The sequence below is a fragment of the Acanthopagrus latus genome, chromosome 4, assembly GCF_904848185.1.
Source record: "Acanthopagrus latus isolate v.2019 chromosome 4, fAcaLat1.1, whole genome shotgun sequence".
In the NCBI taxonomy this organism is placed as follows: domain Eukaryota; kingdom Metazoa; phylum Chordata; class Actinopteri; order Spariformes; family Sparidae; genus Acanthopagrus; species Acanthopagrus latus.
The window spans coordinates 35,751,914-35,779,842 of NC_051042.1; the positions used below are offsets into that span (position 1 = coordinate 35,751,914).

At 42.9% G+C, this 27,929-nt stretch overlaps 3 protein-coding genes and 1 long non-coding RNA gene across 17 annotated transcripts in view; 2 read left to right on the top strand and 2 right to left on the bottom strand.

Moving 5' to 3' along the window:
* Nucleotides 1-649: 649 nt before the first annotated feature.
* Nucleotides 650-9,106, top strand: LOC119018163 (chymotrypsin A-like). Of its 3 annotated transcripts, none has more exons than XM_037095619.1 (8): nucleotides 650-673; nucleotides 6,861-7,050; nucleotides 7,532-7,635; nucleotides 7,715-7,794; nucleotides 7,949-8,027; nucleotides 8,114-8,294; nucleotides 8,656-8,789; nucleotides 8,879-9,106. In XM_037095619.1, exons 1-8 carry the CDS (start codon nucleotides 665-667, stop codon nucleotides 9,038-9,040), a joined length of 939 nt encoding a protein of 312 aa, XP_036951514.1. In that variant the 5' UTR covers nucleotides 650-664; the 3' UTR covers nucleotides 9,041-9,106. The 3 variants fall into 3 exon arrangements, with proteins under 3 accessions (XP_036951514.1, XP_036951513.1, XP_036951515.1); XM_037095618.1 differs by lacking the exon at nucleotides 650-673 and adding an exon at nucleotides 4,168-4,290; XM_037095620.1 differs by lacking the exon at nucleotides 650-673 and adding an exon at nucleotides 5,937-5,963.
* A 1,051-nt stretch (nucleotides 9,107-10,157) lies between these two features.
* On the bottom strand, nucleotides 10,158-13,483 carry LOC119018282 (agouti related neuropeptide). Of its 2 annotated transcripts, none has more exons than XM_037095819.1 (4): nucleotides 13,336-13,483; nucleotides 11,780-11,919; nucleotides 10,909-11,006; nucleotides 10,158-10,809 (listed from the first exon to the last, which is right to left on the bottom strand). In XM_037095819.1, the coding sequence occupies exons 2-4, from the start codon at nucleotides 11,916-11,918 to the stop codon at nucleotides 10,618-10,620; spliced, it is 429 nt and encodes a 142-aa protein (XP_036951714.1). In that variant the 5' UTR covers nucleotide 11,919; nucleotides 13,336-13,483; the 3' UTR covers nucleotides 10,158-10,617. The 2 variants fall into 2 exon arrangements, with proteins under 2 accessions (XP_036951714.1, XP_036951713.1); XM_037095818.1 differs by lacking the exon at nucleotides 13,336-13,483 and adding an exon at nucleotides 12,640-12,662.
* A 1,994-nt stretch (nucleotides 13,484-15,477) lies between these two features.
* vps13c (vacuolar protein sorting 13 homolog C) overlaps nucleotides 15,478-27,929 on the top strand; it is a 68,758-nt gene continuing 56,306 nt past the window's right edge. For 4 of the 10 annotated variants that reach the window (XM_037094386.1, XM_037094385.1, XM_037094389.1 and 1 more), the window contains exons 1-16: nucleotides 15,478-15,610; nucleotides 17,861-17,904; nucleotides 18,049-18,091; nucleotides 18,334-18,429; nucleotides 18,927-18,959; nucleotides 20,922-21,023; nucleotides 21,219-21,281; nucleotides 21,752-21,826; nucleotides 22,316-22,425; nucleotides 22,568-22,627; nucleotides 22,723-22,782; nucleotides 23,518-23,598; nucleotides 23,822-23,879; nucleotides 24,411-24,538; nucleotides 25,129-25,235; nucleotides 26,938-27,112. In XM_037094386.1, the coding sequence (XP_036950281.1) occupies nucleotides 15,511-15,610; nucleotides 17,861-17,904; nucleotides 18,049-18,091; nucleotides 18,334-18,429; nucleotides 18,927-18,959; nucleotides 20,922-21,023; nucleotides 21,219-21,281; nucleotides 21,752-21,826; nucleotides 22,316-22,425; nucleotides 22,568-22,627; nucleotides 22,723-22,782; nucleotides 23,518-23,598; nucleotides 23,822-23,879; nucleotides 24,411-24,538; nucleotides 25,129-25,235; nucleotides 26,938-27,112 (1,335 nt within the window). In that variant the 5' untranslated portion in view covers nucleotides 15,478-15,510. Of the gene's footprint in view, nucleotides 15,611-17,860; nucleotides 17,905-18,048; nucleotides 18,092-18,333; nucleotides 18,430-18,926; nucleotides 18,960-20,921; nucleotides 21,024-21,218; nucleotides 21,282-21,751; nucleotides 21,827-22,315; nucleotides 22,426-22,567; nucleotides 22,628-22,722; nucleotides 22,783-23,517; nucleotides 23,599-23,821; nucleotides 23,880-24,410; nucleotides 24,539-25,128; nucleotides 25,236-26,458; nucleotides 26,592-26,937; nucleotides 27,113-27,929 lie in introns of those variants that run through there. The other 6 variants (XM_037094388.1, XM_037094394.1, XM_037094391.1 and 3 more) reach the window with 4 other exon arrangements.
* Nucleotides 23,621-25,728, bottom strand: LOC119017619. 2 transcript variants are annotated; one of them, XR_005074493.1, is made up of 4 exons: nucleotides 25,612-25,723; nucleotides 25,300-25,372; nucleotides 25,132-25,208; nucleotides 23,621-23,932 (listed from the first exon to the last, which is right to left on the bottom strand). It is a non-coding gene; the product is annotated as an uncharacterized LOC119017619 (long non-coding RNA). The 2 variants fall into 2 exon arrangements; XR_005074492.1 differs by lacking the exon at nucleotides 25,300-25,372 and having other exon boundaries at nucleotides 25,132-25,232; nucleotides 25,628-25,728.

Here is a 27,929-nt window from a genome sequence, read left to right on the forward strand (position 1 = left end):
GGAACTTGTAGAACGGTGTGAGGATCTTCAGAACCGGGCGAGAAGGCAAAATTTAAGACTGTACCAGGTCCCTGAAGGAAGTGAAGAAACGACATGGTGGCCTTCATTAAAAAACTACTGCCGAAGGTGCTGATTGACCTGCCGCTAACTGAAGATGACATCAGGATTTAGCGGGCACACAGAGTGCCTATGCCGAAACCGAAAGACAATAACCCCCCTCGTTCCATCGTGATTAGGTTTGTGGACTATGCGGTGAAGGAACAGATCCTGCAGTGAGCCTGGAAACAGCGCACAGTCAAGATTGATGAGAGGCAGATCTACTTTGATAATGACTACTCACCTGAGTTGCAGAGGAAACGCGCTCAGGTCAGATACATTGTTAAACAGTTGAAGGACAAAAATGTTAAAGCGAAGTGCATGTATCCGGCACGGCTGAGGATGATGGTTGACTCTGAGGAAAAAACTTTCCGAACGGAGATGGACGCTGCGCCGGTACTAAGGGACCTAAAGATCCAGGTCCGAGTTGACGAGCGGGATAAAGTGGAGTGGGAGCTGGTCAGGCATGGATGGGAGAGAGGGGACACCAAACGAGATGGACGGAGAGTGGGCATGTTTACGGAGGAAGACTGCAGGTTGTTTTTCCCCTGAAATTTCTGGGCATGTGATGCGGGAAGTAAGGATTTATTTATTTATTTTTAAAATTTATTTTCCCTTACTTTAAGACAGCTTTGTACAGCTGTGAACAATCCTATGTTTGATGGACTTAAGTTTAATGCTTTCCTTACCCTCCCATTATAGTGAGGCTGTTGGGTTATATATTTTTGAAGATTTATTTCAAGTCTATATTACTACTTTTCATATATACCTGTTCCTTTCTATATTTTGCTGAGCTAAAAAGTAATAATTGTATATTATTTAGTCGTTTTGGGTGGTGGCATCAGCTGTAATTGACTCGATATGAGTGATTTACACTCAGCCATCATAAGGCCGCAGTAGCTTACCCGGTGGAGTGGGACTGCTGCACAATGTGACATTATCCCGGAGGGACTCTGCCACCCTCCACCCAGTTACACACGGGGACTGGTCACCCTTGGAGATAGGCCAGTTGAGGACTTGGAAGCCAGGTTGATGTGTGTGTTTTTTTGATGATTTTGGTTGGAAATTGTACATAGTTCCTGTTATTTTGTGTGTTACTTCCTTGACGGCTGATAAGACTTTTACGGGTGGTGACAGTGCATTTGGGACCAATAAGCTGAGTGTAAGGCATTATGATAGCACGGACTAAAAGTAGTGTCATATGAATGGGCTGACTGTGGTTAGCTACAACATAAAGGGACTGGGAAGCCCAATTAAAAGAAAGAAAATACTCAGTCAACTCAAAGCTCTCCACTGCTCTATTGCAATGTTACAAGAGACACATTTGTTTGAGGTAGAGCTAACCCTTAAATTAAAGAGGGACTGGGTGGAACAAATATATAGTGCATCTCATAAAGGAGGGAGAAAATGAAGGGTTGCTATTCTATTTGGAAGGATTTTTTTTTTTTAACAACGAAGAGGTATTGGAAGATAAGAATGGCAGATATATCATGGTGATAGGTATAATTGGGGACAATAGGTTTACATTCATGAACCTGTACGCACCAAATGAGGATTTTCCAAATTTTTTAAAGAAAATAGCATCTAAATTAGTGGACGAAGGGGAGGGAATCATAGTGGTTGGGGGAGATTATAATTGTGTACTTAGAGTGTGGACTGATTGCCTGCTGAGAAGGGACTTTGATCTAGAAAATCAGTTACTGTTCAGGGAATGATGGATGGACTGGGCTTGATTGATGTATGGCATTATCATCACCCAAGAGACGGAGACTACACATATAGATCACAAGTTCAGGGGAGATACTCTAGATTAGATATGTTTCTTGTTTCGAAGACTGATGCACACAGAGTGACAGAGTGCAAGATAGAACCTATAACTTTGTCGGATCACAGCCCCATTAAGATGAAAATAAATTTAGGTCAGGAAAAACCATTCAGATATTGGAGACTTAATGTCTCAATATTGAATGACCCCCTAATCCAACAGGAACTGCGCGACGGGTTAAAAGAATAGATGGTTATAAATTAAAAACAGAGATGTTACTCCGTCTATTTTATGGGACGGCGCCAAAGCTGTTATGAGGGGACACATCATTGGAATTACATTGAGGATTTAAAAACAGAGAAGCCAGGAGACTTGCACTGGAGACTAAAATTATGAGGCTAGAAAGAGAACATAGAATATCAAGAAGGGGGAATATATTGGAATTGTTAAAACAGGACAGACAAAAACTAGACAATCTACTCACTTATAAAGCAGAGGGAATGCTCAGATTTGTGAAAAGGAAATATTATGAAATGGGTAACTAAGCAAGTAGGTTACTGGCATTTCAGTTAAGGAAGGCTCAATCGAACCGTGTTGTACCTAAAATCAAACACCCTGATACGAATAGATTCACCTCTCAGCCGAAAGAAATTGCAGAGGCATTTGCTGCATACTATAAAAAATTGTTTTAAGGTCAAGAATTATTAGGGAAGAAGGAGAAAATGACAAAACTTCTGGATAAGATACAACTGAATATGCTATCACAGGATGAGGCTGGGACGCAATGCTCCCCCATAACTGTACAAGAAATCAGAGATAGTATGACTAAGTTAAAGAACAGCAAATCCCCAGGTGTCGATGGATACTCTGGAAAAAGTTTTTGTTGACGAACTAGCCCCAATTTTATGTTGTGTATATAATTATGCCCTGGACGAAAGGGATCCAACCAAAAACCTGGTCAGAGGCAACAATTTCGGTTATATACGAAGATGGGAAGGACCCCACTCAATGTATGGGATATTGACCAATAAGTATGCTTTGTCAGGATTTAAAAATTTTGACCTCTATTTTGGCTAATAGAATTCAGAAATGCATTTGAAGATTAGTGAACCGGGACCAAACAGGCTTCATTTCTGGATGGCAGGGCACAAACAATGTTAGACGAGCCCTAAATCTACAATCTATTGCTTCCGATAGAAAAACTCCACCAATGCTTCTCAGCCTAGATGCTGAGAAAGCATTTGTCAGGCTGGACTGGATATTTTTGGAGCAAACACTGGCCCGTATGGGCTTTCATGAGACTTTTTTGAGTTGGATTGGAGTATTTCATATGAACCCGCGATCTAGAGTTAGAGTTAATGGTCAGTGCTCCGAGTTCTTTGATGTGGGACAAGGGACAAGACAGGGGGATTCACTTTCACCAGCCCTGTTTGCTCTCAGCATTGAGCCCCTCGCGGAATTGATTCGAAGTAACCCTCTTATACAAGGGATAAGAGACGAAGGTGGACACCAACATAAAATAGCTCTATACGCTGATGACATATTATTATTTATTGAAAACCCTGTCCACTCAATCCCAGCTCTCCTGCAAAATCTTAATGAATATGGTCTAGTTTCTGGTTACAAAGTCAACCAGAGTAAATCAGAGGCGATGATGATGTCGGGGCCATGGCCTAGCCAGCTTGATGATATAGTGTCCTTTCGTGGACCCAAACAGGGTTTCAGGTATTTATGGATCACACTCAGCCCCCAAGTAACACAACTATACACAACGAACTATAAAAAATTATTTGAGGCATTTAGGGATGAGCTGGTGAGATGGGATGTTCTACCATTATCTCTTTTGGGTAGAGTGGAGGCTGTTAAAATGAATCTGCTTCCCAGACTCCTGTTCCCGTTGCAATCTCTCCCAGTCAGGATCCCGACATTGGCTTTTAATATGCTGGACAAGCTTATATCTAGATTCATATGGCAAAATAAGAGACCAAGAGTGCAGCTTAAAACACTCACTCTTCAGAAGAACAGGGGTGGACTCAGCCTCCCTAATACAAAATACTATTTTTGGGCAGCGCAACTTACTGCAGTGGTAGCCTGGATTAATAATGACACAGAGACAGGATGGGTAAACTTAGAACAGAACTCGCTGCCAGCTATACCTCTGTCTGCCCTAGTGTTTTTGAACAGTCCCAGAAAAAAATGGTAATCAAAAATGTATGGGTGAAGCACACCTTAAAAGTATGGTTGACTGTTCAAAAGAGAATCAGAGGGACGTCTGCCCTTAACGTTTGGTACGGTTAGTGATCTGAGCGAGGAGATTTCCGTTGAGGGCACTAGCATCCATGGGGATGTCCAACTGTTCACTTGCAATTCCAGCTCGGGTTGCGAGGGCGACATCCAGGAAATTTTCATCGGAACCGGAATCAACCAAGGTTAGCAGCAGCAGAGACTGCTGATCCTAGCATAACGTGGCCATTGATTGCGTTCTGGGACAGGGGCTTTGAAACAAGGAAACTCTGCTCACCGGGACCCCCACAGTTACTGGCAAGTCTGCTCTTTTGGTCGTAGGGGACAGGAAGCAAGGAAATGGCCCGTCTGGGGCTGGAGCTGCTTTCAGAAAAGGTGTGGCACGAGAGGGGGACATAGGTGGTTGATGTGTAGCTCTCTGCCTACGTCCCTCACGAAGGCGATTGTCTAATTTAATGGCCAGGGAAACTAAAGAGTCTAAGCTGTCGGGATCGTCTCGGGCCACTAACTCATCCCTGACTAGCTCACTAAACCCACCCACAAATGCCCCCGTAAGGCTTCGTCATTCCACCCAGAATCTGCAGCAATAGTTCTAAATTCCACCGAATACTCTGCAACTGCGAGTGCCCTGCCGGAGAGAAAGGAGGAGCTTGGCAGCGTTGCTTCCCTGGACAGGATGGTCAAACACTTTCCTCATCTCAGACACAAAAGTAGCAAATGACACACCAAGATTAGGCTGTCTCTCCCTAACTGCTGTTGCCCAATCTAGAGCACTTCCTTTAAGTAACCCCACAACAAAAGCAATTTTAGCTGCATCAGTATAATATGAATATGGCTGCTGATTAAAGACCAGGGAGCGCTGAGTGAGAAAAGGCCTGCATGTACATAAATCACCTGCATAATGTTCTGGTGAAGGAATTTGAGGCTCTTTGGGCTGGAAAAATGGAGGTCCTGGAGAAGGTGCAGCAGCTGCAGGAAGGTTGGCCTGAACAGAAGGTGGCGGAGGAGTGGGCTGGGAGGAGATCTGCTCCACTTGGGTTCCAATCCGATGAACACACTCCTGCTTGTGCAGCCACTTCTTACAGTCTTTGAAATTGTCGCACTTCAACTGCGTGACTCTGGAGTAATCCAGGAAAACCCTTACTTTGTTATCTTCCCAGCTCAGCTTGCCTTTGTTTCTTGCAGCTTGTAGCACTGAATACCTGTCCAATGATCTCAGGAAATTTGTAGAAATGGTCTGGCTCTGTCTCCCGGTCTGGGTTGCTGAGCCGTGACTCTCAGCGGTGAATCTAGCTCCTCCAGAAACTTCACTGCATGTATTTTTCCTTGCCCTCAGGGATCCCAATAAAGTGGACATTGTTGTGCCTTGACCAGTAGATAGAGAATGATTCACTACTAATTCATTGATTAAAATTCATTCATTCATTGAATCTTTTATACTTTAGATGACAGTGAACAGACAACGAACCAACAGTGCAAGTTAGTAAATGATGTCTTGAACACATTAATCAATAATGAATATAATCTTTAGTTGCAGCCTGACGTTTGACATTTTTTGATTGTGACTGAGACTGAAAATAAAAATGTCAAAGTTTGAACTGAGTGTTCTACACTGTAATTGGTTAAACCAACATGACAGCTGGCAGAATGAGACAATAATCAATGCTGCTTTAATCATGCTGATTGTTCCACATGTGAAAAGTGAAAGTGAAAAGGTAAGAAGGGATGAACGCACGTTAAAAGTCACCTTCATTGGTCAAGACTGTGCAAGATTAAAGGTTAGGTTAAAGCAGATCTTGACCCTACATGTGATCAATGTCGACAACAGCCTGCAGCCTTGATACACATGTTCTGGAAAGTATGTAATCGAAAGTATGTAAAACTCCACTGATGCCCTTTTATTGCTTTGCTGGGGATGGCTCTGAGAAATGTCAGCTTGACCAAACTACAAATCAACAAGATGGCTTTCTGCACTCTTTTAGCAAAAAGAATGATATTACAAAACTGGAAAGGAGCCCTAAAACATTTAATGTGTTATGTTTAGGGGTTGCTGATGTGGGATGCAGGAAACAAAAAATGGGGAACACAATGGTGTAAAGAATCTGTAAATGTTCATCTTTTTCCCTAACCCCTAACCCTAACCCTTAATAAAAAAAAAAACCTTGATAGGAGGAGTTACAGGTCGGAAAGCCTTGTCGAGTGTGAAACTGGATTCTGTTAATGAAGCATAGAGACATTTCCCAGCCATGTCTGTGGCGACAGAACCAGGTGTTTAAATCCAAACCATGATGTTTTCCTAACCAAGTGGTTTTTGTACCTAAACCTACTAAAACTAAAACACCACCAAAAGAAAAGTACCAAAATAACAACGTCAAACCTCAACATTTCTGAAACGCACACCACACTCCCACGTAGGAGGATGGGATGTGTTTCATGATCTCCAGCTCCAAACAACACTGAAGACAACTGAAGACAACAAACACACAACAACAACCCCCTGATCAGAATGAGACAATAATCAATCAATCAATCAATCAATCAATCCTTCACTGTTTACTGAGGAAGTGACAGATGGATTGTGAAGGGACCTTTGTTAAGCTGGTGTGAGTCGTTTGTGTGTGAAATCAGTTGTAGTGGTACTTTCTTTACATTAGCAGTGTGAGGTCAGCAGAGACCATTCTGCTCTGTGATTGGCTACCGTGTTAAATCAACAGTCTTTCTCTCTTCTCTAACTGTCGTGTTCCTGCCTCCTCAGGTGGAAAACTCACTGTCAGCTCCACCTGTCCAAACTCCCACCCTCTCTGATAACATGTCCCGTCCTGTCTCGTCCAATCACGTTGCTCCCCGGCAGTATAAAAGCTCCAAGCTTGCACAGACCCAACATGATCGAGCCATGGCCTTCCTGTGGATCCTCTCCTGCCTCGCCTTCGTCGGCGCCGTCTACGGTGAGACAACTCTTTACCATCAGAGTCACAGCTGAGGGAGTGAAGCATGCTGGGTTCACTCTCATCCATAAGCTATGATTGATTGATTATTGGCTTTTTTCTCAACAAGCAGAGGGTGCTGTGGCTGCAGTCAGGGATAGAAAACATCACATTTACAAGGTTCTGACACATTGAGATGATTTATTGTTTTGACATGATTCACTCGATGATGAGTGGATGAGATTCTTCAGGACGTTAAAGATAACGCACATCATGTCTACAGCTCTCAGATCAGTTGATGAGACTGTTCCGTGTTATGATAAATGTTCCTGACAGTCAGAAGATATCAGTCGGCAATCATCAACACATTCAACAACAGAAACAATCATATAAAGACAACAGACTGCAGCATAAACATCAACGTCAATATGAAGAGCTGAGCTTTAACACCTTCACCTGTCTCACCATGTCCTTGTTCATGATGTCATGATGATGTCACCAGGCTGCGGCACTCCCGCCATCAGTCCCGTCATCACAGGTTACTCTCGTATTGTGAATGGTGAGGAGGCGGTGCCTCACTCCTGGCCCTGGCAGGTGTCCCTGCAGGTAACACACACACACACACACACGCACACACACATGATGTGTTCATAAACATGTCTTCTTTGTCTCCTTGTTGTTTCAGGATTACACTGGCTTCCACTTCTGTGGCGGCTCTCTCATCAATGAGAACTGGGTGGTGACAGCCGCTCACTGCAACGTCAGGTAACAACCTTCATCCTGTCACCTTCATCTTAACCGCTGAGGTGCTAACATGTACATCATAGTTACATGAAGCTCCACCTCCCATTAGTCACCTGTCAAAAGATGTTTTTTGACACAAAATGGCCTCTAGATGTTACCATCCATTTCCCTGCAGGACGTCCCACCGTGTGATCCTCGGAGAACACGACCGCTCCTCCAACGCTGAGGCCATCCAGGTCATGAAGGTCGGAAAGGTTGGTGACAAACAACGTCTGCGTCTCATCTCATCACGGTGTCTTTGTCTGTGTCCACCACTCATAATGATGTCATTTCCTGTCAGGTGTTCAAGCACCCCAACTACAACAGCTATACCATCAACAACGATATCCTGCTCATCAAGCTGGCCAGCCCCGCTCAGATGGGCATGCGTGTTTCCCCAGTGTGTGTGGCTGAGACCGCTGACTACTTCCCCGGAGGCATGAGGTGTGTGACCAGCGGCTGGGGCCTGACCCGCTACAACGGTGAGAGCACCTGCATCAGCCGGCCAATCAGAGCAGAGCAGGACAAGGCCTCTACCACAGACACACACACACACACACACACACACACACACACACATAGCAGATGAACTACAGACACACAGATAACCAATCACACAGCAGCACACTCGCTGTTAGTCAGATGAAGTCCAGCTCAGGGTTCTGTGGGTCTTTGTGGGAACTCTGACAGTTAGTTGAACATGAGACACTTTGTGTTGAATCACAGCTAAAGACTGATCAGATCATCAAGAGACAAGCTCGCTCTGTTCAAACAAGTCAGCTGATGTGTGACCACCTGTGATCTTGATGTGTGTGTGTGTGTTTGTGTATGTGTGTGTTGCAGCCCCTGACACCCCCGCCCTGCTGCAGCAGGCCTCCCTCCCCCTGCTGACCAATGAGCAGTGCCGTCAGTACTGGGGCAGCAAGATCAGCAACCTGATGATCTGCGCTGGAGCCTCCGGAGCCTCCTCCTGCATGGTGTGTGGTGACACATGCAGCTCCTGTCACAATGTTGATCTGAGCTGCTGTTTGTTGTTACATGCTTGTTTGTTTGTTTGTTGTTTCAGGGCGACTCTGGTGGTCCTCTGGTCTGTGAGAAGGCCGGAGCCTGGACTCTGGTCGGTATCGTGTCCTGGGGCAGTGGAACCTGCACTCCCACCATGCCTGGCGTGTACGCCCGTGTCACCGAGCTCCGCGCCTGGATGGATCAGATCATCGCTGCCAACTGAGCATGTCCGACAGGACAGCTTCCAGTTTGAAGCTGATCGTCAATAAAACACAGAAACCGAAGCAGAGATGTGGTCGTTGTTTGTTCACACTGAATGTAAAGAAAGACTCGAACAGTTAGGATGATCTTCTCTGTCTGTCTGAGAGAGAGACGTCGACACCATATCAGCCTGAACACAGTCTTCACTACACAGCTGCAGCCCTCAAATGTTAGCCTAGCTTAGCATAAAGTCTGGAAGCAGAGGAAAACATGTGGCCTGACACAAAATACACCAACATACCTAAAGGTCAATAAACACATTCTTCTGTCATTTTAATGAATCAATCAGTATGTTGTCTTTACTGACACAAAACACAAGTTAGCAAGCTAACTCCTTAACTTGCTAACCTTGCAAGTCGTTCATGTAGCTACAGCTCAGTTTGGTATATAAATATCAATGACTTAATGACCTGATCATACATTTAATTCATAACCAATCGGGAATATCTCAGAACAGAAGGAAGTCAAGATCAGCGACGTCGAGATCAGCCTGAACACTGTCTTCAGTACAGACAGGCTTAGCATCTTTGATGTTGAGGTGTCTGTCCAGCTCCACATTCTGAGCTATGATTTAATAGTGACAAGTTGTTTTCCTGATGGTGAGTGTGAGATAGCGATCTTTGGGTTTACATGTCCAGGAACCCTCAGAGCCATCAATCTGCTCTGTGTTTGCATTCAAGGTTAACTCAGTTTGGCCCTCAAGCCAGATTTTGGAGATGTTCAAGCATCCATGAAGGGACAGAGAGATGATCTGGTCAACTTTAGGGGGTAAGGAGTGACACCAGCAGGGGTAAGTGATTTAAAGAAGATGAACTATTCCTGATGGAGTAGGTAGATCAACTCCCCTTTCACTTATTGGATAGATGGATGATCACTTCACCAAAGTGACCAATTATAAGAAGTGGCGAATGGACTTTGAAAAGGCCCACACAGGCAGAGAAAGTGAGGTGGTAATTGGTAGATTTCTGAGATCGAAGGTTCAAGAGGATTTCTGATAGAGCAGAGGGCAGAGCATTGCCATAGATTTGAGAATACATGAGAGTGACCACACTGGTTCAGACGCAATAAAGATTGCTCTATCAGTCCACCCAGCCTCGCCTCCACAGATTCTTTTATTAACAAACTACACACTGACACCTTTGATGAAGACAGAAACTACAATGGATTCAAATGACCTCACTTTTACTGAAGTCTATATTTTACAGAATATCTTTTACTCAAATTTGATTTTCTGGTACTTTTTATAACATAAGAAAGACTGAAGCAGAGGAAACTTGTGCTTTACTAAAATGCAGCAACACATTAAAGCTCAGTGAACACATCTCTCATTTTTATTTAATTAATCAGAATTATTGTTATCATGTTGTCCTTTATTCAAGAAACACTTTAAACATCTGAAAATATATTTTCCTCAACAGTCATTTATTAGAGCACATCTATCCAACATGTAACAGAAAGTATCAATAGGTTTCTGTTTACATGTCTCCTCTCAACACCTCACTGTCAAGTGCGTTGTCGGGTGTGTCGTCAGGTGCATCATCAGGTGCGTCGGGGCGGGCAGGTGTGGCCGACTCGGCGGCAGTAGCAGATGGCATTGAAGAAGCGACAGTAGCAGGTGTCACAGGGGTCACAGCAGGGCAGAGGGTAACCCAGACAGGACTGTTGGTGGGGGATGCATCGACGAGGTGAACGCATGGCCCGACCCTGCAGCTGTAAGGCTGCTGATGAGTCCTGGAAACAGGACGTGAGTGTCCAGAAACAGGAAACAGATCAACTCACTGCATTCATCTTTACACCTGATAACTGAGAGTTCAAATAAGCCACACCCACCTCATCGTAGGACCCTGCGTCCATCAGGAAGTGATCCTCCACCGAGTCAATGGGTAGGAGGACAGGGTCATGCACGGGATCGGGGGCGTGGCTTCGGTCTGCAGGACACAATTATCATCCAACATATTTATCATCATTTGTAACTAACAATTCACTGCCAGACTGTTTATAATTCATGTTAATGTCATTTTTATAATATTATGTTCATATGTAAATGGGAGTTTATTCCATTCTATTCAGTTTCTTACTAGTGTCATTGTTTTTTAAAATACATCTGTCCTTTGGCTGCTGTGGCAAACAAATGTACCCATTTGTGGGACAATAAATATTGAATACTGGTTCTGATTCTGACTGATTACAGATCGTTTCACCTCCAGGTTCACTGTGTCCAAGGTGAGTGTTGATATTTCAGAATTAATTTCCTGTCATATAAAAAAACTGTAACGTCAGCTCGGAAGTATCTGAATGCTCAAGATAGCCAGTGGGTTGTCAGTGACGATGTCCGACCCTGAATGTGAGCTGATATCACCGTGATGAAATAAAACATGTCAGAGGTTCTACATTTGTGTGAGTTTGAACTTGGAACAAGACATCTCTTCATCCCACCACAGTGTGAACATGGAGGAAAAACTGGACTGGTTACAAACCAGCTGAACATCCCTCATGTCATCCTCCCTGATAGTCCTTCTGTGCAGTCAGGGTTTGTCTGTTCCGGGCTGCTGTGGAAACATGGATGTGCAATATGGCCGACAACCTCCATAGATATAAAGACTCATTCTGAGGTAACACACTGGACTTCTCAGCCCTGTTGTCTGTCAGATGTCAGGTGAGGTGGAGGTTGGAGCTCTCTGACTTGACAGGTGTTACTGACCCATTTCCGACAGATATGAGGGTTCGGCACGGCGGGCAGCAGGCGGACCATCTTCCAGCTGGATGTTTCCATGAACCAGAGAGGAAGAGAAACGCAGCAGTGTGAAGGAGCACCAGCAGAGCAGCACAGAGCCGAACATCCTGCCAGAGAAGAAGAAGAAGAAGAAGAAGAAGAAGAAGAAGAAGAAGAAGAAGAAGAAGAAGAAGACTCTTTCATAAATCTGAAGAACATCACAGAACTGATCAAGTAACTAAGTGCAGTACCTAACAGTACAGTAACTAACAGTAGAGTAACTAACTACAGTACTAACAGTAGAGTAACTAACTACAGTACTAACAGTGCAGTAACTAACAGTACAGTAACTAACTACAGTACTACCAGTGCAGTAACTAACAGTACAGTAGTCTTGTCTGAGTCTTTCTGTTCCACGTGAGGAACACAGTGTGGTTCTATGTGTTCTCAGTGGAACATGGCCGTCTCACCTCGGCCCAGGTCATGGTCAGACTTCTGTTAAACTAATGACACCTTGTGAAGTTCTGCAGTTGTACTTTGATTACTTTCTGATATACAGTTCATCATGTCAGTGAACATCTGTGTGTGTGTGTGTGTGTGTGTGTGTGTCTGTGTGTGTGTGTCTGTGTGTGTGCTGAGTGTTTACAGGCACCAGATAAATGACTGTCATCAGTTTTTACCCAAACGAAGAAATTAGTTGATTAAATGACGGAAGTTATGGGAGCAAGATGACATCATCAAGTATTCAACAAACCAAAACATCACAACACAACAGTGGAACCCGAACCCTATCCTGAAGTCACAGAACTAAACTCTTCAGTCTCTGTTCTATCTGCAGGACCAATCACCTGCACATGTGATCGGACCACATCAGAACTACTCAGAACCAACATCAGCTTCAAGAGAGAGAGAGAGAGACAGAGAGAGAGAGAGACAGAGAGAGAGAGAGACAGAGACAGAGACAGAGAGAGAGACAGAGAGAGACAGAGAGAGAGACAGAGAGAGACAGAGAGAGAGACAGAGAGAGACAGAGAGAGAGAGAGAGACAGAGACAGAGAGAGAGACAGAGAGAGAGAGAGACAGAGAGAGAGAGACAGAGAGAGAGAGACAGAGACAGAGAGAGAGAGAGACAGAGAGAGAGACAGAGAGAGACAGAGAGAGAGAGAGAGACAGAGAGAGAGAGAGAGACAGAGAGAGAGAGACAGAGACAGAGACAGAGAGACAGAGAGAGACAGAGAGAGAGAGACAGAGAGAGAGAGAGAGACAAAGAGAGAGACAGAGAGAGACAGAGACAGAGACAGAGAGAGAGAGAGAGACAGAGAGAGACAGAGAGAGAGAGAGACAGAGAGAGAGAGACAGAGACAGAGACAGAGAGACAGAGAGAGAGACTTTTGACCAACTTTATTAAAACAGATCTATGTATTCATCACAGCACACTGTACACCCCTACATACACACACAAACACACACACACAAAATAGAAATAAAAAAACTCAGAGAGACAAAGAGAGAGACCCTGACTGTCAAAGACAGAGGTGACTCACCTGTGGCTGTGACTCTTGTCGTCTGTGTCTGTCTCGGGAACGAGCACCTTTTAAAGACCTGGATGCATCTCACAGGTCACATGGTCAGCTGGAGGGTGAGGGGGTGTGGCCATGGTCATTATAAAGGTTTGTGACCTTGTGTAGAAACATCAGATGGAGTCTGAAGGGGGAGGGGCTTCTGATAAGTGACATCATTGAAGATAATAACATGTTGTTTATGTATGAAGCCACATATAACTTTTAAAATGATTATATTATTGTTATTGTGAAATATTTAAAAGATTCACATTTTCAGATTTACTGAAATTAAGTCATATGAAGATTAAAACATAAAAACAAATCATTAAAATAAACAATACTTATCTTTTTATTTTTATTCATGATATCAAGTGGACATTTGTTAATAGTTTGATCAGATTAATTACTGTTGAACTTCCAGTGTATCTCTGTGTGTTGTTCATCTGCTGTGTGTGTGTGTGTGCATTTGTGTTTGTGTGTGCATGCATTTGTGTGTGTGTGTGCTTTATTCTTTCTCACAGACTGTTTGTTGTTTTTATGTATTCATGTTTTTCACATCTGTGTTTTCTTTTGACTGCAGTGTGATTTGATACAACCACAACACAAGCTGAAGTTCACACAGGTGAGATGTACAGTAACATGAAACATCCCATAATATGCTCAGATCAGATTTCTGTTTCAGAACCAGACTGATAATGAATTCTTCAGTCTGGGTTTGGACTCAGCTCATCCTCGTGTAGCATCTGTCTTCACATGGTCTGAGCTGGAGACTAGCAGAAACCTGCAGAGACCAGCAGAGACCAACTGATATCATTTAATATGTAGTTCCTTTAATGTGTATCTGATTGTGTTGTTGTAGAAGATCATGATTCGTGTAGTTGTTAACTGTTGTGGCTGACTGGTTCAGTCCAGGACGGTCCCTCAGAGACGGAGCTCCGTATTCGTCCCAGACCCTAACTTGTGTTCGAGACCTCGTGCAGAGTTCTCTGTTTTCTTTGCCTCAGCTGCAGAGCGATGACATCACAACAAGGTGATCAGTCGGTTGGGGTGATGATCCTGCACGAACACAAACAAACATCATGTTCGTGACTTAGAAAAATCACTTTGCGTTAATTGTTAGTTTTTTTTTGTGTTTTTGTCCTTTTTGTAGGCATAACATGTGATTGATCATCATGTGTTTCCTGTTGTGAGTATTATGGGCTTTATGTCTCAGTAATGATCCTCTCAGTGGCTTTGATTGAGAACATTAGATCAGCTGCTTCCTTCATTAAACTCTTCCTCCTCCTCATCCTCCGTCTGCAAACATGGCGCCTGATTCTCTGAACTGTGACACACTGATGACATCACATCTGCACTCAACACAAATCAGGCAAATAGCATCTGTCCATCAGCAGGAAATGACTCCTAATAAGACCCGTTTGTCCTCATCAACAGCAACTGAGCTGTTACCACGGCAACGCTGGAGTTCAGCATTTGTGAGGAAAAACAAATGCTCTTATTGTGAAAATCCTGAATCCACATGAGATCAGACAGCCTCCAGGACCCATCCTGCTCCAGGTTCTGTCTTCCTCCAGAGGACGTCCTGCTTTACACTGTCAGCTCTCTCTTCATCGACACTTTTGTCCAAAGTGACTTACAGTAATTCACACATATATGGTGCCAACCAGCACATCAGGAGCAATCTGGGGTTCAGTGTCTTGCACAAGGACACTTCAACATGCAGACCAGGGGAATCAAACCACCAACCTTCTGATAACAAGACACTGCCTCTACCCCTGAACCAAAGGTGCCCAAATTGTAAGTGTGTGCATTTTTACGTTTTTATAACATTTGTTTTTGCCGGTTTATTATGTGAGTACACAGACAGACAGACAGACAGACAGACAGACAGACACACACACACACACACACACACACACACACACACACGGTCAAACAGACAGCTAGTAAAGTGAAACTGTGTGACTCATCGTCACCTGACTGATCGATTCTATCTCACTCCTACAGTGTTGTTCACACACAGGCAGTACTACTCGATGACACCCAGCAGTCGATCCCAGAGAGAGTCGATCGTTGTTTCCTGTCTTCATCCGGGGCGGAAATCAGGTAAAGGCTGACGGCGACCCTTCTGCAGGGTCCCACCCGGAGCTTTCAGTCATGGTCTTCGAGTCTCTGGTCAGCGACCTGCTCAACAGGTTCATCGGAGACTACGTGGAGAATCTAGACAAGTCCCAGCTCAAGATCGGGATCTGGGGAGGTAAGCTCAGCAGCTAGCTAGCAGCCACCGCGGTGGTAAACGGACAAAGGCCGGACTCCGTACAGTAATAGCACATTTTAAAACTCTCTGCTGTCTGAACAAATATCAGCACGGACTAGAACATATTTGAAAGTGCAATGTTAAAGAACAGATTCTATTCTAAAATTCGGCTCTAATACAACCCGCCGACCGGCTTTAGTTTACTCAATTTATGAAAGCTTTCCAGCTGTCTCCTACATGCCTCCACCAAAACATACAGAAGACGCTGGCGGAAGCGAGTTCTCGTGTATGAGCTTCTGTCTGTTCAATAAGTAGAGCCATTATTGTTGCGTTACACTGATGCCGAGTTAGAGAGCGAGTGATAGTGAACAGAAGATCACCGCAGTCAGGGTTTAATGCACCTCAAACACAGTAAATTACCAGATTTTCTACCGAGGTTGGATGAGCTGATCACACAGTCACAGAGTCAGTAATCGGGTAAACAAACACACCCTCAACACACACACACACACACACACACACACACACACACACACACACACACACACACGCACGCACACGGTCGATCTGACCAGGATCAGTTTGAAAATGTCCAGAAACTAACGGTCAAACTGACAGATGGACACAAAGTCTCACCAGGGTTCATTCAGTTAAATGGCAGTTTAAACTCTGCTGCTTATCATCTCAACACGCACACACACACACACACACACACACACACACACACACACACACACACACACACACACACACAGTGTCTGTCTGGTAGAGTTTAAACAGTTATCATGTGGACACTCGTTATCTTTATCACAAGGAGTTCATGTGAGAAGCAGAATTAGAAATTAAACAACGTTTGTCTTTTAAAAAAACATTTATTATTTAGAGCAAAAACATGAATGACATACAGGAAACAGTGTCATCCTCCATTAACACCTCAATAATGTGTGGGAATGTAAAGACACCTGAGGGGAGATGAAACATGATCACGCACACACACACACACACACACACACACACACACACACAGGAAACAGTGAACATAAGACGTTTTTCTAAAACTGGTCTTTCTGGAGCAGACCTGTCCACATGTCTTTGTCAAACATACCTAAGCCACTTAGAACAGGCTCCACCAACCAGCTGGCAGCTCTGAGTGGCTGCATGTTGATGAAGGTGGAAACACAAAACTCTATCAGGAGGAGTTCAACATTTACGCTACACATCTGGAATAAGTATTCACATAAATTCCTCTGCTCAGTAACAAGCAAAAAACCTGCACTCAAAATACCACCTCAGTAAAATAAAGATATATTATCAGTGACATGTCATCAGAGTTTCAAAGTGACAATAGTCTTTGTGCAGGAAAATGTCTCCAGTGACTGAGACATTATTCTTTATTAGATATTTTGCAGGAAGTAGGAGAATGTGTTCACCTCAGATAACCACCATGATCCAACATGGCTGCCAGTTACCGTATTCATCTAAACAGTTGTTACAGCTGCAGGAGAAACATTCATAATAATCGAACCATCACCTTTCAGTGAATATGAGTTGTTCCATTTAGGAAAAAAGTATAGGGTTCCAAACTGCAAGTTAAATAGATATGAAGTGTCATTCATACCTGCCTCCTTTTAAATTATTAAAGAGTGAAAGATAGTGTGTGTGTGTGTGTGTGTGTGTGTGTGTGAGACAGAGTGAGCGAGAGATTCATAAAGGGACTGTGCAGTAAAAACGATGGTATAGGGAAGTACAATAGAATTAATTACGTATGGAATTATGTGCAACAGGAAGAGCGTGTGCAAAAAGTGCAATTGAAGAGTGTGTGTGTTCTGTGCTGATATGAATTTATGCTATATGTAAATAGACTTCCTCGTCTTTCCTCTCGTGTTTTTTTTTTTTTTTTTGGGTGTGTTTTGTGATGTGCTATATGTGTATGTGACATTCTCTTGTTTTCAAAACATATTTTTCCTAAGGGAGGCAATAAAAGCAACTAACTAACTTTATTATTTTGCCAAAGTGTGCTAAAATGATACATTCATGACAAGTCACCTGATGATGCGTGTCAGCAGAGGCTCTGTGTGGGGAAAGGACACAATCATTAGTTTATATTCATGTAGTAAATGTAATGTTGTCAGTCAGATGGTCTCCTGCTCACAATGTTGTCACAATCACCAGGTCAATGTGATGAATGTCAGCCTGACAAACGTGATGACAATGATGAAGAGTTAATGACGTCATTGTGTTTGTCTGCAGGAAATGTTGTCCTGGAGAACCTGAAGGTGAAGGAGAACGCTCTGGTGAGTCTGAGGCCCGCCCCCTCCCTGTGATGTCATCAGCCACAGTGTTTCTGATAGCAGACGTCAGATGATGTCCAATCACTCGACGGTAACATGCTGACTGGTTGGCTGATAATGATGTAATAATGTGTGTTTGTGTTTCAGAGTGAGTTTGATGTTCCGTTCAAAGTGAAGGCCGGACAGATCGGTGAGTGTGAAAATGTTTTATTCTTGGAGTTGTGATTTATGTTTTGGGGGGGTGTCGCTGATTTGATTTGTAGCTGTTGATTAATTAAATGATTTAAATTGATTCTCTTATTAAAAAAACACAAAACAAACAGGACACAAATAACTAACTCAACACTGGACGGGAAGTGCGTCAAACCCAAAACCTACTGAACCAAACTCCCCGAGCTGATAAACTGATGTCACTTCCTGTTTGTGTTTCAGGGAAGCTGACGTTGAAGATTCCCTGGAAGAATCTCTACAATGACGCTGTGGTTGCCACGCTGGACGGTCTGTACCTGCTGGTTGTTCCTGGAGCCAGTAAGTGATGATCTGTGTGCCCTGTGGACAGATTCATGTCCAATGAGACCGCTCCATCACCAGATCAGCCAATCACATGCCAGGCTGCTCACCTTTGTCGGATGACCTTTGTCTTGTAGAGTTAGGCTTAGTGATGTTTCAGAATGAAGCCACATGACTCTGCTTATGTTTATAAGAATAAAAGATCATGAAGCTCTGAGATGAATCCGTCAAACATGGGACCAGACCAGGTCTGAATATGGGACCAGATCAGGAGCAGGTTCTCATGATCACAGGGACACACAGAGACAACTACCCAGCTGAATGTTTGTTCTGATAGCAGAAACTTCCTCACATCCGTTAAACTGTCAGCAGTGCTGCTTCTGTAGTCAGAGTGAGGTACAGCACCTGCTGAATAAAGCCTGTTGATTGGTCTGGTCTGGAGATGGAGCTTCTACGTATTGCCACACATGTAGATGGAGGAGTGTGTGTTCTCACATGTTGTGTGTATGTTCCAGCTGGGTCTGAGCTGAAAACGTGTCCATACAACGGTAAGAGGCCGAGGCTCAGGTGGTGGTTCAGGTTGAGGTCTGATCCAGTTTCTGTGCTTCTTGTTGGGGCTGCACGATGTCCACATGATGATAATAATAACAACAACCATAATACTTGAGGAGGAGGAGGAGGAGGATGATGATGATGATGACGATGATGATGATGATGATGATGATTATTATTATTATTATTAATAATAATAATAATAATAATAATAATAATAATAATAATAATAATAATAATAATAAAACATTGGCTGATATGCTTCCTTCCCTTACGCCATAATTAAAAGTTGTTTTCTTGCACAAATCCAGCCTGTGTCAGACTGAGCCTCACTGTGATGGTGAGGTTTAAAGTGAACCAGTCTATATGTGGATCTATTATTTCTCTATATACTGTGAGATCAGTTTTGCTGCAGAATAAGAAGTAAAACTGAACACGTGTCTGCTGCAGTTGAATACTGTTTGAAGTCGGTGTATGAACACATCGTGCAGCCCTCTCTGTTTCCACCTCTTGTCCTCTTGAACCTTTTTACTTCACAGTTCTGATGTTTCATGTAGATTTTCCTGGAGTCTAATCAGTCTGATCCGGGGGTTTCTGGGAGGTTTTGGATGATTTTCTGGTTTCTGTAGGAACACTTGAGCTGTCTTGTCAACAGGGTGGAGGCTTGTAACAACCTTTTGGACTGCACAGGAAACTAATTTAAAGTTAATGACTCACCTGCAGGATGTCTATATCAGAATGCTGAGCAGACTTGATTCATTGACTTTCAGTGACTTGACAGAAAACAGACAACATGACGTCATTCAGCTCAGAAATGATCAAATATTTTAACTTAAAAACAAAAAAACAGAGCAAGATCAGTTTCATGTGAGATGACAGGAAATTGATGTAAGAATCAGAGAAAAATATTCAAAATAATTTTCATGCATTATTTATGAAAACATCGAACTAGGATAGTGACTGAGTCCTGACTGTGGACTTTGTAGTGAAGACTTGGCTGCATTGAGTTAATAGACTGGGTCCAACTCGAGTCACCAGTTGTCTGTGTGTTTCATGTTGTCAGTTGACTTCCTGTCAGCAGCGTCTGTTTGGTCTCTGAGCTGAGCTGACCTGAGATCAGACTGTTTTAACCTGCAGGAAACCCACTGATAAACACAGTAAACCTGTCAGTGTTTGAGTCGGACTCGGTCTGGTTCCACAGTTGAGGATCTTCCCTCACATTCAGCCTCACAAGAATAAACAGAGAAGAAGATTGTTATATAATGTTCTTTGTGAACTAGATTTCAGAAACAAGCAGCGACTGAGAGAAACAACTTTAATTTGCAGGAAAAGAAAGTCTGACCCCGAAAAGATGACTTTCAGATGGAGTTTACCGTTTAACACACTCAGACACACCTGGATCTTTATTTGAACAAACAAGAGTTTTTGTAGAGTCTCTAGTTTCTTCAGTTAGTTCAGGAGAAGAGAACAGACACTGGCCTCACCTGGAGAACAGGCAGGGTTCAGACTGAGTGACGAAAACTCACAGAGCTGACAAAAAGGATGTGTGCCGATTGACTCACTCTGACACAGTCCAGCAGCTGTTTTTCTGATCATGTTGTCTGAACCTGCTGTGGATACATTGTTAGCATTAAGCTAACCACCCTGTGTGGAGCCGCTTAGCTCGGTTGGTAGCGCGCGCGACCCATGTGCCGAGGCTCTGCAGCGGACCTGGGTTCGACTCCCGGCCCAGGTCCCTTTACTGCGTGTCACTCCCCCTTGCTTACCCTGTTTCCTGTCACACCCTTCAGCTGTCCTGTCAATAAAGCCAGAAAAGGCCAAAAAAAACCACCCTGTAACAGTGTTGTTGATCCTGTTGCTTTCATCACGCAGCTTCCCTCAGTCGAGCAGGTTGCTGAAAGTCAAAATGTGTCCGAGCAGGCACTCACTTTGTTTTTGATTTATTTTTTGTTTTTCAGCGATCAAGTTCGATGCAGCGAAGGAGGAGCGCTACCAGCAGGAGGCCAAGCAGAGAGAGCTGCAACGCATCGAGGAGGCGCTACAGATGGCTGCACGCAGAGGTGAGAAGGGCTGACCTCTTTTTGACCTCTGCCCGACCTCTGACTGACCTCTGACCTCAGATGATCAGAGTGTGTATCTTGGAGTGTGTGTCTTCAGAATGGGTCTTGAGACCAATAGGGAGATCATACTGGGCCCAGTACCAGATGAGTGTATTAATGTGCCGTCTGTACTGTTCATGCTGCGTTTGCTGACAGCGTCTCAAACTGGAGATCTGCTGTTCAGTCTGGAGAGTGTTGTTTACAAGGAGCCGCACAACGGTAACACACACACACAAACACACACAAAAAGTGTTGACTGTTACACAAATTATCAGACACACAAGAAAAACCTCAACAAACACATTAAAGGTTGAAAAATGTTTGGAGTTAATCCTTAAGTGTGTCACGGTTACTCCTGATGCTCTTTGACAACTTGTCCACTGTTTAGATCATCCAGGAGTTCAGGTGTCAGCTCAGGTGATCCTACATTGAATATAAGATGAAGAGGGAAACACTTTTCTTTTCTTTTATCTCATAGTTTTACAGCATCTATTATTTTTCCAAATTACTGAGCGTATTGATCCTTTAAGCTGTTAATAACATGTTGAGTCAGCAGTTTGTGTCCTGTCTGTGATTGTCTAAGCTCTCACCCCCACCTGTGATGCTGCTGCTGGTTGCTTCCTGTCTCTGTCTGTGTCCTTGCTCTTATCTCTTATTAACCTCCGTCTCTCTCTTTAACGCTGCCAAAGTCTCAAAAGGATTTAAAAAACATAAAAAGGCCAAAAAAGGCCTGAAGAAGCTGAAACGACATGACAACAGAACAGGTGAGGTTTGGTGTCTCTCTGAAGGGGAAGAAGATGAGTGTGATCCTGACAGAGGTCAGAGAGAACTTGAAGCACGTCTCTCCATCTTCATTTGATTAGTCAATCTTTATTTATATAGCGCCAATTCACAACAAAAGTGATTTCATGAGCCTGTCCAGTGAGAGTGGGTGTAGACATACTCTTCAATGTTCAGCATGTCATTAATGTTGTCAGCTCTCTGGCTAAGCAGCCTGTTACTGAGTAAGCTCATATTTTTCTGACTCACAATTTCACCCTAATTATGATTTACAACATTTGTATTCATTGTCTTATCTCTTTGGCTTCTTCTGTCACAAATCTTTTTCTGATGATGTGAAGTTTAGAGATGATGTAAAGTTTTAAGTCAAACAGATGCTGGTCTATGGATAGAGTCTGTTCTGGTCCTGGTCTGATCGGGTCCTGGTTTCAGCTCTCTTGTCATAGTTTTCTGTTGTTTGCTTGTGTTTTCAGAGAAACCTCAGGAGGACAAGAAGGACACTTTTGTGGAGAAACTGGCCACTCAAGTGATCAAAAACCTACAGGTGAAGATCAGCAGCATCCACCTGCGCTATGAGGATGACGTGAGTACTGACCCAGGTCCACTTCCAGGTTCAGGTTCAGAGTCTGATCCAGGGTCAGGTCCTGTGTTTGTCTGACTGTCAGGTGGTCAGTGAGTATAGATACAAGATACAGGAAGTGAAGCTTGTCATCTGTTTGTTTCAGCTGTCAGACCCACAACGCCCCCTGTCGATAGGACTTACACTGTCAGAGCTCAGCCTGCAGGTAATGCACGCACGCACGCACACACGCACACACGCATGCACGCACGTGCGCACACGCACACACACCTGTAACCTGATGCTTTTTATATTTTTCAGACGGCTGATGAAAACTGGAAGTCTTGCATCCTGAATGAGGCAGCAAAGATCATCTACAAGGTGACAGATGTTTGTTTACTTCACCTGATTCCTGTTTACTTTCACCAATAATGAATATTTATTATCATTTAAAACACAGTCTTATTCTTGAAGTCGGGTCAGAGAAACCTGGGCCCGTATTCACAAAATTTTTTATCTTAACGTCAGGAGTACTCCTAAATTGGACTAAAAGTTTTTATGTAGGAGTCGTTTCTTAAAAGTAATTCACAAAGCCACTGAGACCTACTTTTAGGACTGTGCTCTTCTGGACTGAGGCTTCAGATGTTGTTGTTCCTGGGATCTGTTGGAGCCACTCTCCCAGTTTGGGGGTTACTGCCCTGATTGCCCCCACTACCACTACTATATACTACCACTACTATATACAATCAAACACATATACAGAGTATCTAAAAAAGATTTATTTATATATATATATATATATATATATATATATATATATATATATATATATATATATATATATATATATATATATATATATATATATATATATATATATATATATATATATATATATATATATATATATATATATATATATATATATATATATATATATATATATATATATATATATATATATATATATATATATATATATATATATATATATACACACACACATATATTGGGTTAGGGTTTTTGTATATATATATTTGTATATTAATCTTTTGTAGATACTCTGTATATGTGTGTCATATATCAGTGTGTTTGACGTGTGTGTGTTTGTGTCAGCTGGGTCGTCTGGAGTGTCTCTGTGCCTACTGGAACGTCAACAGTCCAATCTTTTACAAAGAATCATGGGAAGACATCGTGGTGAGTAATGAATTAAGTTTGAGTCTTTATTGACTCTGTTAAAATTCATGACTGTTTGTTGAAGCTGTTGACTGTATTTTTTAGCATTTTAGCAGATGGCATGTGGTTTTTATCCTCTTCCTGCACCTCCTCCTCCTTCTCTTCCTGCGCTTCCTGCTCTTCTTCTTGCTCCTCTTCTTCCTCTTCCTCCTATTTACTGGTCCAACTTTTGCTCCTCCTGTAGGGTCACTTGAAGAGTGGGATCAGCAGTAAGGACCAGGAACTCCCTCACTATCAGTACAGTGAGTTCTTCACACAGATCAGAACACCAACATTGGTTTTTAGTCCTGAACTCCTGCTGACAGTAAAAGGATGTTAAAGCGTTTTGTGAATGTATTTCAACGTTATTTTAACATTACGTCATTTTAATGTTATGTGAGTGGTACATCAACACTATGTTAATGTATGTTAATGCTATGTCAATGTTATGTAAACATTAATGTTGTGTTAAAGTTACATTAATGGTATGTTAATGTTAATATTATATGAATGTATGTTAATGTTACGGTATTAGTAAGTTCTGCTTCTTGTTCATAAACTTAAGTTTAGTTTGTTCCAGCTGGATTCAGTTCATTGATCTGTTTCACTTTTCTGACATGCTTCACTGAGATCAGAAAGCTGCTGCAAACAACAAATTGATAAACAGCGGATAGCTGCTGTTGTCGTTGTTGTTAACATCTGCAGCGGCCTTTGCTCAGGAAGAGACGGAAAATTAGAGTCTCATTCTGATCATCAGCTGATCGTTTGTCACTGATTGATTCTTTTGTTTGCAGTTTTCAAGCCGATCTTTGCTTCTGCTAAAATGATCATCAACCCGAACGCAGAGTTGGAGCTGAAAAGTCCCAAAGCTGACCTGCACCTGGAGGTTCAGAACATCGCCATTGAGATGACCAAACCACAGGTGAGACACGGACAAACAGACAGGTGGGACATGGACAGACCGACAGGTGAGACACGGACAGACAGACAGGTGGGAGACAGAATGAAATGTGTGAGACGTTTTCTGCTGAGGTTGTTCTCTTTGGGTTGCTCGGCAACCATTCTGCTAAATTAACTGCTTTGCTCATTGACGTATGATGATTTGTTATCAAAGAATTATTGCTGTTTTGCTGCAGATTGTTTATTTAATGAACATCTGGCGGCTGTTCGTAGTCACGTTTTTTAATAAACCCTGCAAGGTCAGTTTACAGAGGGGTTGTGTTTAGACACTGGACGCCTCCAAGAAACTCACACACAAGGTCAAGACACGTGGGTAAGACACGTGGGTAAGACGTGTGGGTAAGACGTGTGGGTAAGACTAGGGTTTAGATGCGCAGATAGGACTGATGGTTAAGACATGTGGTGTAGGTGTGATGCATCTTGTCCAAACGACGCGTGTCACTGAGTCATGTGGTTCATTGTCTCACCACGGCCTCACTTCTTTGAAAACAGCTCTCATGGTGTTTTTATTTTCAGTCCTGTGAAGGTGTTGATGTGTTCTGGTCTCTGCAGTACCTGACCATGGTGGAGCTGCTGGAGTCCATTGACTGCATGGTGAAGAATGCCCCCTACAGGAAGTTCAGGCCTGACGTCTGCATCCAGAACAGTGCCAGACTCTGGTCAGTGGAAACAAATTCTGTTCACATTTTGGTTTATGTACTTTTACTCTGAAATAACACTCACATTCTGTTGGTGCCTCTTTAAGGCTGCACAGTCTGTTACATCAGCAAACACCCTGCTGGTCACTTGTCTCATGCTAAAGATAAAAAAAAAAACTGTAATTCGAAAAACCCATAAACCTCTGAGTGTGAAATTAGTTTTTTCTCGTGAACCATGTGATCAGTGAAGTCTGAAGGAAAAACTAATTAATAAATAAATACCAAATATTCAAATAGAAACCAAAAGATGAAAAAAATCACCTCCAGATCAGAAGGAAACAAAAACATTTAGATCCCTGAAGATTTGAAAAACCAAACCTGAAAATTAGACTTTTACCTGAACTGAGTCTCACCTGAAGACCTCATCTGGAGACTACACCTGAATAACACACAGGAATAACACACCTGAAGACCACACTGGTAGAATGCACCTGGAGAATGCACCGGAGGAAAACAAAGCAGCCCTAAAGAACACTTCAGAAAAACACACCTAAAGAGCACATCTGATTAACACACCTGATGAAACGTCACATGTCACTGACATGTAAACAGGTTCATCCTCTGGGCCCATATTCCTACAGATTCTGAGAATCCTCTCAGAGAGCTCCTAACTTAACCTAAAAATTCCTAGCAAGTCTTCGCTTAGGAGTGATTCCAGAACATTCTCAGAGAACTCTGAGCAAGGAATGGACAGAAACTCCTATCTTAGTGAGGTGTGGTTGACCCTGTTGCTAGGTATGAGTCATGATTTCAAAAGCTGTGATTGGTTGATCTTAAAAGCTAGATAAAAAATATATACTTTTGATTATAATGAGCAAAGGATGGCCCCCAAATCAATAAACTTAATCATAGAATCTAATCTTATGAAGACTGTGTAATTGTAAATAATATTTCACATAAAAGAAAATATCTGTTAAATGAATAGTAAGCTATAGTTTAAAAATATCCTACAAAATGTGTGAAAACTTAGGCCCACTTGCACAGTAGTCACATAGTGATAGTTATATTTATTTGCTTATATTAATTGCCATGCTGGTAATTTTTGCACTTTCAGCTTTCAACATTTCAACTCAATTTGTTATTAACGGGGGTAAAATGGCTCAGCTTTCATCAATGTCTGTGATTGCTGACCAGCCTATAAGAAGCAGTGTTGGTTGGCTTTCAAATCTACCACAAACCAGTGAGCAGCTGGTGGAGGGTTGTGATAGACCCAAGTCATCACTGCTGCATTGTTGCATTTTCCCTGTTGCCAAATACCTCAGTGTTGTGATTACTTTCATTTCGGGTGGTAATGCATTGTGGCGTTGGGTTGGAGAAGTAAGTGCATCTCTAATGAGATCAACCACAATCGTGATTCCTGCACGATCCAATCTGTAGCGTTTCATTAATTCACTGTCATCCAGTGTTTGGAGAATATCTCTCCTACCTCTTCCGTCTGCCATTTTGTCCTCTGCTTGGGGAACTCCTAAGCCCTTACAAGTCCTCTTCCCTGCTCTTAACAGATCTCACCTTAGGAGCTCTCTTAAGAGCTAGGATTCTTTAGGAATAGCTTTTATCTTTACTAGGATCAACCAGTTATGGCATTGGCTCTTAGATGTTTTCTGGTGTTTCAGGTAAATCTGAGCTGAGTTTTTGGTGTATATGTTTTGTGTGTCTTTTCCAGGTGGAAGTACGCCTTCAACAGCATCATGGAGGTCCACATCAGACGCTTCAGTCACATGTGGTCCTGGTCTAACATCAGACAGCACCGAGAGAACCTGAAGGCATACAGGACCGCCTACAAGACCAAACTGCTGAGTCAGAACAAACCAAACCAAGACACAGAGCGACATGTCCAGGTGCTGCTGAACCTACACAAACACCTGGTTAAAACACACAGACAGCAGAGTCTGGACCTGGGGAGTCTGGACCTGGGGAGTTGACCCTCCTGTGTTATGCCATTTGTTTATGGAGAGGTTGATTTGTCTCTCCTGTGTACAAATCTGTGTAGTCTGAGAAAGTAAAATAAAATCAAATAAACATGAGATCCTGGTTCATTTGAAACCCACCAACACACTGAGGCAGAAACTTGTCCATCCTGACGACAGAACACCCAGGAATATACAAAGAGATGTAGTTTATGTGGTTCAATGCATCAGGACTGCACAGATTTGTACACAGACAAAACAACCTTGGGTCCAGACTCCTCAGATCCAGACTCCTCAGGTCCTCAGGACAAATCATTCCTGTGAGGACAACAATGTAAACATCTTGTCCAGAGAAGACACATGGTTTGAAAGAGGAGTAATAATAGTAATAATCTATGTCAAACTAGAACAGCCATCTTTGATCAGAGGAGGTGGCCTACAACATTACTTATCACCCACCTACAATGCAGTACTGAGTTCCCTCCCCAAATGAGTTAGGGTAGGTTTAGGGATCACCTAGCCGTAGCCACCCACATGAAGGCAGGTTGGGTCAAAGACCCACAAGTGGCCCTTACGACTCTGAAATTCGGAGCTCACATGTGTGCTTAACAGCTCTTTAAGGACACTCCCAAACATAGTTCAAAAGCCTGCAACTCCTCCAGTTGTTTAGAAACTCAAGAAGCCTCCAGGATGAGAGGCGACATGTCTTTAAGAAACTTGAGAAGTTAAGAGAAGAAGTTTAAGAAGT

Excerpts from the sequence above, each read along its gene's own strand:
- LOC119018282 (XM_037095818.1), bottom strand. The coding sequence starts at position 12,662 with ATGTGGTCCGATCACATGTGCAG. Across the intron at positions 11,007-11,779 it reads CTCATATCTGTCGGAAATGG|ACCGAAGCCACGCCCCCGAT; the intron begins GTCAGTAACACC and ends TGTGTCCTGCAG. Across the intron at positions 10,810-10,908 it reads ACGCAGGGTCCTACGATGAG|GACTCATCAGCAGCCTTACA; the intron begins GTGGGTGTGGCT and ends TCCTGTTTCCAG.
- LOC119018163 (XM_037095618.1), top strand. The coding sequence starts at position 4,201 with ATGGGGATGTCCAACTGTTCACTTGCAATTCCAGCTCGGGTTGCGAGG. Across the intron at positions 8,295-8,655 it reads GGGCCTGACCCGCTACAACG|CCCCTGACACCCCCGCCCTG; the intron begins GTGAGAGCACCT and ends TGTGTGTTGCAG. Across the intron at positions 8,790-8,878 it reads CCGGAGCCTCCTCCTGCATG|GGCGACTCTGGTGGTCCTCT; the intron begins GTGTGTGGTGAC and ends TTGTTGTTTCAG.